The sequence below is a fragment of the Cyanistes caeruleus genome, chromosome 23 (genome assembly GCF_971803275.1).
Source record: "Cyanistes caeruleus chromosome 23, bCyaCae1.hap1.1, whole genome shotgun sequence".
NCBI classification, from domain to species: Eukaryota; Metazoa; Chordata; class Aves; order Passeriformes; family Paridae; genus Cyanistes; species Cyanistes caeruleus.
The window spans coordinates 3,358,247-3,369,782 of record NC_141723.1 but is presented as its reverse complement, the minus strand read 5'-3'; the positions used below and the strand labels follow the sequence as shown (position 1 = coordinate 3,369,782).

General features: G+C 48.1%; 1 protein-coding gene across 2 annotated transcripts in view; it reads left to right on the top strand.

Moving 5' to 3' along the window:
* Positions 1–35: 35 nt before the first annotated feature.
* The window catches only part of NCAPD3 (non-SMC condensin II complex subunit D3), a 29,499-nt gene continuing 17,998 nt past the window's right edge, over positions 36–11,536 (top strand). The window contains exons 1-14 of one of the 2 annotated variants that reach the window (XM_086861146.1): positions 36–322; positions 1,388–1,542; positions 1,878–2,040; positions 2,822–2,997; positions 3,085–3,258; positions 3,708–3,769; positions 4,369–4,456; positions 5,708–5,841; positions 6,540–6,612; positions 6,898–7,020; positions 7,164–7,413; positions 7,942–8,004; positions 8,182–8,265; positions 11,061–11,134. In XM_086861146.1, coding sequence (XP_086717272.1) covers positions 262–322; positions 1,388–1,542; positions 1,878–2,040; positions 2,822–2,997; positions 3,085–3,258; positions 3,708–3,769; positions 4,369–4,456; positions 5,708–5,841; positions 6,540–6,612; positions 6,898–7,020; positions 7,164–7,413; positions 7,942–8,004; positions 8,182–8,265; positions 11,061–11,134 — 1,680 coding nt within the window. In that variant the 5' untranslated portion in view covers positions 36–261. Of the gene's footprint in view, positions 323–1,387; positions 1,543–1,877; positions 2,041–2,821; positions 2,998–3,084; positions 3,259–3,707; positions 3,770–4,368; positions 4,457–5,707; positions 5,842–6,539; positions 6,613–6,897; positions 7,021–7,163; positions 7,414–7,941; positions 8,026–8,181; positions 8,266–11,060; positions 11,135–11,536 lie in introns of both variants that reach the window. The other variant, XM_086861145.1, reaches the window with a different exon arrangement.

Here is an 11,536-nt window from a genome sequence, read left to right as displayed (position 1 = left end):
CACCGCGCACCGCGCACCGCGCACCGCGCACCGCGCACCGCGCACCGCGCACCGCGCACCGCGCACCGCGCACCGCGCACCGCGCACCGCGCACCGCGCACCGCGCACCGCGCACCGCGCACCGCGCACCGCGCACCGCGCACCGCGCACCGCGCACCGCGCACCGCCCGCCCCGCTCCTTCCGGGGCAGCGCCGCCGCCATTGGCCCGCGCCGCCCCGCGCCCGCCATTGGCGCGTTCGAAGGCGGGCGGCGGCGGCGGGATGGCGGCGGAGCGGCTGAGCAGCGCGCTCGGCGGGTGGCGGCTGCACGACCTGGCCGCAGGTGCGGGATCAGGTTCAGGATCGGGATCAGGGTTAGGATCGGGATCAGGTTCAGGATCGGGATCAGGGTTAGGATCGGGATCAGGTTCAGGATCGGGATCAGGGTTAGGATCGGGGTTAGGATCGGGAGCGGGGCCGCGGCTGCCGCCAGGGCCGGTCTCCCGATCTCTGTTCCCGTCTTGGTCGCTGTGCTTCTCGGTCTGTCTGTTTCCTGGTCCTGCTCTCCATCCCAATCTTTCTGCCTCTGTCCCGGTCCTGGTCCTTGTTCCGGTCTCGGTTTCGGTCCCCGTCCGGGTCCCTATTCCGGTCCCGCTCTCTGTCATGGTCCGTGTCCCGGTGTCTGTCCCTCTCCCGTTCTCTCTTTCTCTGTCCCGGTATCCGCCTCGGTATCGGTCTCTGTACCCCGCTCGGTCCTGCCTCGGTCTCGGTTTAGGTCCCGCTCTCTGTCCCGGTGTTGGTGTCAGGCTGTGTCCCGGTCTCTGTCCCGGTGCCCCGGTGTCTGTGTGTCTCTCTCGGTCCCGGTCCGTGTGTCCCGGTGTCTGTGTGTCTCTCTGGGTCCCGGTCCGTGTGTCCCGGTGTCTGTGTGTCTCTCTGGGTCCCGGTCCGTGTGTCCCGGTGTCTGTGTGTCTCTCTCGGTCCCGGTCCGTGTGTCCCGGTGTCTGTGTGTCTCTCTGGGTCCCGGTCCGTGTGTCCCGGTGTCCGTGTGTCCCGGTGTCTGTGTGTCTCTCTGGGTCCCGGTCCGTGTGTCCCGGTGTCTGTGTGTCTCTCTGGGTCCCGGTCCGTGTGTCCCGGTGTCTGTGTGTCTCTCTGGGTCCCGGTCCGTGTGTCCCGGTGTCTGTGTGTCTCTCTCGGTCCCGGCCCGTGTGTCCCGGTGTCTGTGTGTCTCTCGGTCCCGGTCCGTGTGTCCCGGTTCGGGGCTCCTGCCGCTGACAGCGGCTCCCCTTGCGCGCCCGTGCCCCGCTGGATTTGGGTATTTGTGTTTATTTTGGGTGAAATGCGCGTTTCGGAGAAATCTCACCCTTGGCGATTATTAAACTTTTTTTGTTTGTTTGTTTGTTTTTCTCAGTGTGGGTGGACACGGTGTGGGACCTGGATTTCACGGAGACCGAGCCTCTGGATCCCTGCATAGCAGAGGAGATCACGGCCGATGGGCTGCACACCTTTACCTGCCTGTACCGAGCTCTCGAGCCCTTTGCCACCGGGGACCGGGAGAGCAGAGAGGTGACATCACCTGAACGCAGAGCCAGCCACTCCCACCTTCTCTTTTCCACATCTGTCTTGCCTTGAAATTCGCAAAATATTCATAAACTATTCAAACAATTCTTGTTCTGTGTGCTGGAATGCTTCAGAAGGAAGCTATTCCCAAATTGCAAGAATAGAGCTTAGCATAATATTAAGTGTATATATAGTGTATGTATTATAATTATTAAAACACTTTTTAAAGCATACAATACATAGGGAGTTGGTCACGGTGGCACCTGTTAAAATCTGAATAATGTCTGGTTTTGGACATCCATGTTATTCCAGGATTCCTCACTATTCCTGTCTTGCCTCAGAATGTCTGGACCTTGTTTGCTGAGAACAGCCTGTCCCACCAGGCCCTGGTGGCTGTGCTGCATCACTTTGTGCACGTGGGCCAGCACACCAAAGCCAACACGCAGCAGAGGGTGTTTGGTCTGCACTCAGCTGGGCTGTACCTGCTGCTGCTGGAGATCCCAGGTGAGCCTCGGGTTGTGCCTGGGGTCAGGCAGGATGGGGTTTGTAGCAATTTGTAACAATGCCAGGTGGTGGTGGCTTGATGTCCCTGAAATGCTCGGGGGCTGAGCTGAGCGTGGTGTGAGTGCTGAGCAGTGTCACGGGCTGGTGGCAGCCTGGCCTCCTGTCACAGAGGGGTTTGGTGGCCTCAGTGCGGGTCTGTGTGCTGTGACAAGGTGACAGAGGAGCCTGCACAGTGCACAGAGCTGGAACCACACAGGTCCCTCTGCTCTGACAGCCAAGGCAGGAGCTTAATCTTGTTCCTGCTCTGTGAACAGGGAGCATTTCACCGTGCAGCGCATTTGGATTTGGGTTTGTTTGTGAAAACAGAAATACCAGTTTAAAATAACGAGCAGCTGAGTGTTTCCAGCAGGTTAGTTCACAGCAGGATCCCTCTGTATTCCAGCACACCAGGAAGTTTTGCTGATCCCCATGGTGCAGCTGGTGATCCTGCTGGAATGTGTCACTGCTGCTGATGCATCAGCCTGGAATAAGCTGCTCCTTATTCTTCTCTTGAACTTTCTTAGGCTCTGGGACACCTGTGGAGAGGTCACAGAATCACAAACTGGTTTGGGTTGGGAGGGACCTTAAAGCTTATCTCATTCCATGGGGAGGACACTTTCCACTAGACCAGGTTGCTCCAGCCTGGCCTTGAGCACTTCAAGGGGTGGGAGGTGATGCCCAGATGGTTTGATGTTCTCTGTATTTTGTCTGGAAGAGGACTGATGTTGTCTTTTCTGGGCAGGCAGCATCGTAAACCAGGTGTTCCACCAAGTGATGTTTGATAAATGTCTTCACACCCTGACAAAATGCTGGCCTCAAGAGCTGAGGAAGAGGAAGAAGGCACACGCTCAAAGCTCTCAGCCCACCGCCAGAAGGAACAGAAAGAAAGGGAAACCATGCAGGAATGACAGATCCAGTGTAAGATGTTTGTGCAATCTCTTCAGATACAAATCCCTGTTAGTGAGCAAGTTGTTGGCAAGCTGTTTTTCTTTTCTGCCAATGTAGATAGAAGAGATGTTGGAAGAGGAGGAGGAAGAGGATGCTGAGAATGTTTATTTCTCAGCAGAAGATATTCTCCAAGTCCGCAACGCCATCTTCCTTCTTTTGAAAAACTTTCTAAGACTTCTGTCCAAGTTCTCCCTAAAAGAAAAACCTCAGTGTGTGCAGAACTGCGTGCAGGTAAAAAAGATCCAGCTTGAGGAGCCTTATGTCCCCTAACAAAGGCTTTTTGAGGATGCAGAGCATTCCACGTGGAGGGGTGGCAGCAGGGTGCCTGCTCTGTGTCTGCCTCTCATGCTGAACAAAGTGTTTTGTTCATGCAATCAGAATGGTTTGCATTGGAAGGGACCTTAAATCTCATCTTGCTCCACCCCCTGCCATGACAGGGACACTTTCCACTATCCCAGGTTACTCCAAGCCCCGTCCAACCTGGCCTTGGACACTTCCAGGGATCCAGGAGCAGCCAGCACTTGTTCCTGGGGGGAGTTTCTGGGCTTTGGGCTCTGCTTTTGTTCTGCTTCAAGGGAGGTGTTTGAAAGTTAAACCCAGTGGTGTGACCCAGACATCCCAGAGCCCTGCTCACCCTCCCCTCAGGGGGCTGAGCTCACCTTGGCTCTCTTCCCTTGCAGGTCTTTGTTGAGATGACCAGCTTTGAGCCAGTGCTCCACGAGTTCGAGTTCTCAGCAGCCATGTGAGCAGATAATTCTTAATAATTCTTAATGTTTATGTGATGCTTTGAACCTGTAAAGCCCTCAGTGCTTGTGTTATTGTCCTGTGCATATAAAAATGAAAGTAACAAATTCTCCTATAAAGATAATTCAGATATGTTCCAGGTGCTAACAGCAAACAGCATCTTGTGAATATTGAATGTTTTGCAGTCAATGAATGTGGGCCTGATATTTCTGAGTCTGAAAAGGTCTTCAGCCTGCCAATGGCTGATTCTTTCCCAAGGGAAAAATTTCTCAGGAGACTCTTTGTTTCAAGGACAATTTCTGTAAATAACTTAGGTTTCTCAAAACAATCTGTACAGCTGTGCTGATTGTGTTTCTCTTGTTCCACCAATGGGACTAGAGAGGTGGTGTTCCCTTTACCAATCATGTTAAGTCTGTTATTGGAACACCTTATAAAAGGTACCGAAAAGTAGACAATAAAGCCTTCTGATGATCTTCTCCCTTTGAACTGGAGTCAGGCACCTTTATTTCATGTCCAACAGCAACGAATGAAATCTTTTAATAGAGTCAGAGTTACTCAGATGAGAGGTGAAGACATCTCTTTGCCTTCTTTTCTTAGGGATGTTAATAAAGCCAAGTACATTCCTGAGCTGGCCTATTATGGACTTCACTTACTGTGTTCCCCTCTCCATGGCACAGAAGATAAGGTACAAGTTAAACAGAATCTTCTTTCCTTTTCTGCATGCCATTTTTGCTTGTATGGTTTTTACTTTTAGGAGTGGGGATACAATTTAACATCACAGTCACCTGAGGACATCACCCCGGCCCTTACTCCCTTTGGGCTCCTTTGCTGCAGCACTTGTGTGCGTGAATTCCGTGCTCTGCCGGCTCTTACAGCAAATGAATTGACAACAAAGGAGAGCTGCAGTGGCACTGGGTCTCTGAACCTTAAAGAAGAGAATTCCAGGTGGCTGCCCTTCCCTGGAATGTTGAGGTTCCCTGCTAGATGGAGCTGCAGCACCGCCTGGCAGCGTGTGAGGGGGGTTGGGCTGTGCAGTGCTCTGTGCGCTCGGTGAGGCTGAGCAAGGCTGGTTGTTGTTCAGAGAACCCTCAGTGATCCTGGAGAAGCCAGTTCTGCAGGAAACTTTGTCTTTATTTGTTTAAATCAGCAAGCAGAGCAGGGCATCTCGCACTCACCTGAGTGCTGCTGCTCTGCCTGGTGCTGCTGAAGGCTGGGTGTGCCCGAGCTGTGTCTGTGTGACCCCCTGGGCTGATTCTGAGCCTGCAGGATGGGAATCAGCAGCTGTCTAGTCAGGAAGGCCTGGAGTGCTCAGTAACCTGCTCATTCCTGAGTGCCAGCCCAGCTCCAGCAGCCCTAGGCCTGCGTGTTTCTGCCTCCTTGGTTTCTCAGTGCAGCACGAGGTTTTTGGAGCTGCTGACATTTGTGGTGACAGGGAGGTGTTGTCACTCCCCTTCCCAGACCTGCCTCATCTTCCCTGCCTCTCCTGCTTGCTCAGGGGATGTCAGGATCGTGAGGCAAAGCCGTGGTCCCAAAAAACATGGCAAGGGAGGAAACTCCAAAAGTTCAAGTGCAGATGGTGATACAAAACACGTATTTAGCTTAAGACATCTCCTGTGCAAAACCCAGTGAGTTTCCTCAAATTCCAAATATTTCTGGCAAAAAAAGTCTGCAGGGGACTTTGGAGGGGGGTTTTGCCCTCTTGGGAGGGAAGCTGTTAATGGTTTTAGGAAGGCCTTCTGAGACCTTGCTGAATTTGCATGAGAACATCACAGCCAGGAGAGATGTGCATTCATAAAGTTTCCTCTTGGAATTTCTTGGCTAGGAATCATGCTTTAACATGTGCTGGTTTTTGGTTCTAAACTTGAGTCAGAATTATTTCATGACCCTGGAGTGCCTGTCCATGGAAAAGAGGCTGCCAATAACCTCTTCTTTGCAGACCCTTCGATGTGTGTTCCAGCAGCTCCTCAATGTCATTCTGATGGTGGAGAGCAGGGGGGGTTCCAGGCGTGAGCCCCTTCCCATCACATCAGCCGTGACCAGCGCCAGGAACCAGGCTGTGAAATTCATCAGGTGATGTTCAGAGCTCTGGGCATGGCTGCTCCTTTCTTCTGCCATGCCTTTGCTTTGCTGTTGAGGTGATAAAGGGATGAGACAAGCTGGCACTGGCTTTGAAGTTGTTTGTGCAAATGAGGCTTAATTAAAATGTCTGGAATGGGAATTTACTGAGTTTGCTGGCAGAGGGGGAAGAAGGTGCTGTGGAAAGCATCCATTTTCTGTATTTTGCTTTGTGTCAGTTTTTCAGGTCTTGGTTTTACTACAGAGACTTGTGAAGGAAATGAAAGATTAACGTGGAGCTCATTCCTCTGTAGTTCTTTGCTCTCTCCTGCTTAATGATATGTTTTGCCTTTGTTTATTCCCCCTGTTGGGGATCCACGTTGTTGGAAGTGTAGTTTGTGCAGAGATCCCCAGACAACATACAAAAGTAGATTTATAGATAATATATAGTGGAAAAGAGAACAAAGAAGCTTTTCATGTTACTCTTCTACTTGTTAGAAAGGTATGGGAAGAAATTATTTTGTGTCTGCAAAGCCAGGTTAATGTGAAAAGTAAGGATGGTTCTCTGAACATTTCCTGCTGCACTCATGATTCCAGAATTGTGGCCACTTTTCCTGACTTTTCAATTGCATTCCAGAGGGAATGTCCTTGATTTTTCCTCTGTTATATACCAGCTTTGTTAAAATCTGCTTCTCTCTTTCCCTCCTGTGCAGTTCTCTGGTAGATGAGCTGAAAGAAGCTGTTTATTCTGTTCTGCGAATATTGCTCCAACACATCTGTGCCAAGGTATGCCAAGCTCTGCCACTTCTGGAGCTGGAGAACTCGTGTGGATACATTGGAATATCATTAATAGCTTAGGAAATCAGTTTTCACAATCTTTTGTAAGGAATGAAAAGGTGTGATGGTGAAGTAGTGACTGAGGAAGCTGTGATGATTCTCCCTGCTATTGTTGAATGTGAACGTATCAGCTCATTAAATAAAAAAACACTTCTCTTAAGCCCTGAAATGCCTTTCTGGCATCCAGAGCAGAGCAGTGAAGTATCACAGGGTGTCCTTGCCCTTGTCTTTCAGGTCCCAGACAAGGCTGATTATCGCACCTACGCTGCCCAGGCCCTGGTGACCCTGATGGACAAATTCCCGTGTGCAGAGTTCGCTGAATTCATCGCTTGGCTTTATAAATACTCACTCAACCAAGTAAGTGCATCTCATTCATGTTTTGGAGATGAAGGGTTCAATCTCAGCACTGAATAGCTCTGTCACTGCTGGTACCCAGAGGCAAGAAAACTCCGTGTTCACTTCCATTAACAGAGCACCTTGTGTGCTTTTTCATCCTGCAGGTTTCCTACAGAGTGTTTGCTCTTGATGTAGCCTTGGCTTTGTTGGAGCTGTCAGAGAGGAACCCAGACAGTTCCTTGTCTCTGGATCATCAGAATTTCCTAAAGCACAAGTTTTTAGTGCAGGTCATGGTGTTTGGCCGGTGCTCAGACAAATCCCCCGTGGTCCGGAGCAAAGCTCTCAGCAGCTTTGCCCATTGTCTCGAAATGAAAACTTCTACCTTGGAGAGCATTCAGGACTTGCTACAGAGCTGTGAGTATTATGGGCATATGAGGTAATGAAAATTATTCCTGGACTTTCAAGGGAATAGCTGCTGGGAGTTAGGAGTTGTCAGGAACTTAAAAACTGGCACACGACGTCCTTACGTATTGTGTCATAATGAGCAGTAATTGATGAGCCTCGTTACTTATGAAGCCTTATATTTGGATTTATTCTCGTGTACCAGTTCTAAAGAGATTCCTCTGCCAGGTCCCTTTGAAGGATGTTTACAGACAACCAAAATTGCTCATTGGGGGGAAGAAAAAGAAAAAAAAAAAGGCAGTTCATTCTTGCCTGACAGCTGATTAAATCTTGAGTTGCCTTTTGCTTCTGCTAAGTTGTTCTGTTCGTGACTGGCATTCCGAGCTCCCTCAGGTGTGGTGAAGGCCAGATGGCACGATTCAGAGCCTGCACACAGCAGCCCACGGTTAGATTGCTTGCCTGAATAAAATTTGGAATGACAGAATATCCAGAATTAAAATACTTGGTTTGATTTCCTTTTTTATTTCTCTTTTTTGGCAGCCTCTGTCCGCACAGTGTTGGAAGAAAACACAAACACTGCAAGCATGACAGTCGGTGCAGAAGGTATAGATTCATTCTTTTCCAGTAAGTCTCAGGCTTTTCTTGGCATGCCATTTCCTAAAAATACACATATCTGTTAAACCTAGGGCATGCATGGGGCTCTCTGTTTAACACTGAACCATTTTCTTGCCAGGTGAATATATGCCTTTATTACTCTTCAGCTTTTATTTTTTCTTTCAGCTGTGTCCAACCATCCACTGAAGACCTTATCAACTTTCAAAACTATCGAGCTGCCAGACAGCAGTGACACTCCTGGGCTTGATGGTATGTCAGAATTAAAGCAGCCTTTTCAGATCACCATTCAAAACCTTAATTGAAATCAGACTTTCTGAAATGTATTCATTGTCCATTTCTCAAAGGAACTGGAGAAAGCTGTTACAAAACACTTAGGGGTGATGCAGGGGGTGGAATTGCCAGCCATAAAGGAATAGTATTTCCACTCAAGTCTGAAAAATACATTTATTCCTGAAATGCTGATGTCTGTTGGTACTGATGTGGTGGCAACACTTGTTGAAAAGCAGGTAATTTATTCTTCCCAAGAAAGGATGGTAATTGATGTGGGATATAACGCTTGTAGCTCCATGAATTCCAGGGTAATTAAATCTCTTGCTCCAGTGCACAAAGAGCTGATACATTTTGCTGTGTAAAGCACAGCACCTTTGAGTGGCACCGTTCTGAAGGCAAGGATCTGTTTCTCTGCAGCATCAGGTTGAAAGCTGGAAGCAGAATGTCACATGAAGTGTCCTGATGCAGCATGGCAAGCTGCCTCTAATTTGTTGATAGCATGAAATCACCATGCAAGTCGGCTTTTGTGGGATATTCCTCCTTTAAACCTCTCCCTTTCTTTTCCTCTTGTGTGGAAAAGCTTTTCTTCCTAACCTTTCAGCCCCTGCCGGGATCTGCGCTCTCAGTTCTTGCTGTTCACCTCCCCTGAACTGCTGACAGCTGAATTCTGTGCTTGCTTCACATCCTTTGTTCCACGCTGCTCCTCACATGGGATCTCCCTCCCTATCTGCAGGAGCCAGGCTCCAATCTCCCCCCATTGAAAGCTCCCTTTTTCAAACACACTCTGCTGATAAATTTCCTTAATCTGCTCCTTCAGATAGAAAAGTCCTCCAGGCCACTCAAGGTATTGTGTATTCCCTGTTTAGTTGCAGGGCTCCTCGTGCCAGAGGATGCCTGGGTTTGTCTCTGATACCCAGCTGAGCACACACTTGGCACTTGGCAAAACAAATTAAGAAAAGGCTGGAATGAAAAAAGACTGTCTGGAGCTCCAGAGGATGCTGGAATCCAGGGCTCTCCGAGGCAGTCAAGGTGCATTAGCAAAGCTGTCTGGCACATGCCTATGCTTGGCTTATGCCTGTGCTAATTTTGCACTCCTCTGAAGACCAAACAGCTCTTTTTTTTTTTTAGAAAATAAATAAATCTCAGGCAGGGATAGTCAGAACATGCTCAGTGCTCAAGGGCAGAGATAAGAAGGGTGGGGATAACCTGCAAGGTGAGGTGTGCACTGCAGAATTCCCTCTGCCCACCAGCATCAAGCTTTCCCTTGCCTTGGGAGTTCTCAGCCATTTAGAACTTGGGATTTTTGGTTGTTTCATTATTTGTTTGGCTTTTTTTTTTCTCCCCCCTCTTTTCTACATCAGAAAAATCAATGTCAGAATGTGATTATTTGGTTGCCTTCACAAGACTGGACTATTTTAGTAGCAAAATCTTGGAGTGGAAAGGTTCTGTGCTCTTTCTGTGCAGCTGCTTTTGGGAGGAGGGTGGGACTGCACTTAGTTGTCCATTAAGAAGACCCAGATCAAAGTCCCTTTCCTTCCCTTTGATAAAAATGTATTTTTAAGCTACTTTTGCTTAGTTCCCTGTGACTAATCCTATTTTTTAATGGCAACAGGATGGATGTCCATGTGAATCTCTAAGTAACAGATCTCCAAATTTGGCATATCTTTGGGAAATCTGACTTAATGCTGGGAGAAATTTAACAAACAGCAATAAATAGAAACCTTAAAAGCCACGGTAAAATGCTTGAGGTCCTTATGGCCAGTTAATAGCCCAGTGATTCAAAATGTGAGAAATAATTGATCTGTGTATTCAGTTGTGTGTGTCATTTAATAACTTATTGCCTTGATGATATATATTTTTTCCCTGCCAACATGCAGAAATAAGTATGAATATGGCTGTGCAGAGTGAAACTGGAGCCCTGACATCCAGGGAAGAGAGATGTGTTCTGGTTTCCTTGTAGGCTCTGGGGTGGTTCTTTGCAGCCTTGAGGAATTAATAAATGGAGTCATTTCCCCTCTGTAACACACAGCAGTTCATACATTAATGCTTGATGCTGTGTGGAGCTCTGAGGCAAAATTCCCAGGAGGTTTTGGCTGTTCTGAGCTCTGCAGAACCTCCCCTGGCTCTGTGTTGGCTCCATTTCTGCTGTGCCCAGGTAGCTCTTCCTGCAGCTACCAGGGTTACCTGAGCCACAGGCTTTTCTTCAGCTCATCTGATGAGCTCTCGGACTCTGAAGGTAGCCTGACATCTTCTGTGTAGACAAATAAAGAGGTCAGAAATTACAGATTCACCTTTTTTTATTATTTTATTTTTTATTTTTCCCCCGTGTGTCTCAAGTAATTTGTTCATCATTTTCTTATGTTAAATATATAATATAATCTTGATACATTAAGATGTGCTTTCAAATTAAGGAAGTGAGAAAATTTGGTTTGTTTTTCTTTCTGGCTTATGCCTCGTTCTGTGTGATTTTAATTGTGCTTCATTCAATCCTTCTGAAAGTTTTGGGGAACTATTTTTGTTTTTGCACTGAGTTTGTGCTGCTTTAGGGTGGGGAGGCTCCTGGCACAGGGTGCCCAGAGAAGCTGTGGCTGCCCCTGGATCCCCTGGGAGTTTCCAAGGGCAGGTTGGAGCAAACTGGGACAGTGGAAGGTGGAAGAAGATCAGCTTTAAGGTCCCTTCCACCCAAATCATCCTGGGATTGTGTGGTTCCAACTGCTGCTGTGGGTAATTACTTCTTCCTGGGGGTAATTCCTTTTTATCCTCATTTTGGATAGGAAAAGAAGTCATGGCCATGCTGAGAGTGAGAGCTGGAGACGAGAAAACCAGCGTGAGGAAATCTGCTCTGCAGGTAGGATGGGGTTTGCATCCTTCCCTGCTCTCAGTCATTACCCAAAATTGTTAAATAATTAATTAGGCCACAGCTTTGCTGCAAACTCTCTCACTTTGCCCACTTGTAGCTTCCTGCTCTCCCTGCAGAGTACCTTAAAGGCATTAAAGATCTTGTTTACTAGCTCCTGATAAGTAAATAATGCAGGCATAATGATGGAAATTTCTCTAGTACCCTTGCTGGCATTCTGTTATTCCGTCATTTGCAAGGAGAGGCTCTTGTCAAATGTCAATAGGCATTTCAATTAAGAGACTTCCTCATAAACTGAAGCATATTAGCTGCTTAGTTTGTTTTGACCTTGTTAGCAAAGGGATTAGGTTATATCCAGCCTCTTTTTGAGCTCTGTGTTGCTTTCCTTGCTGC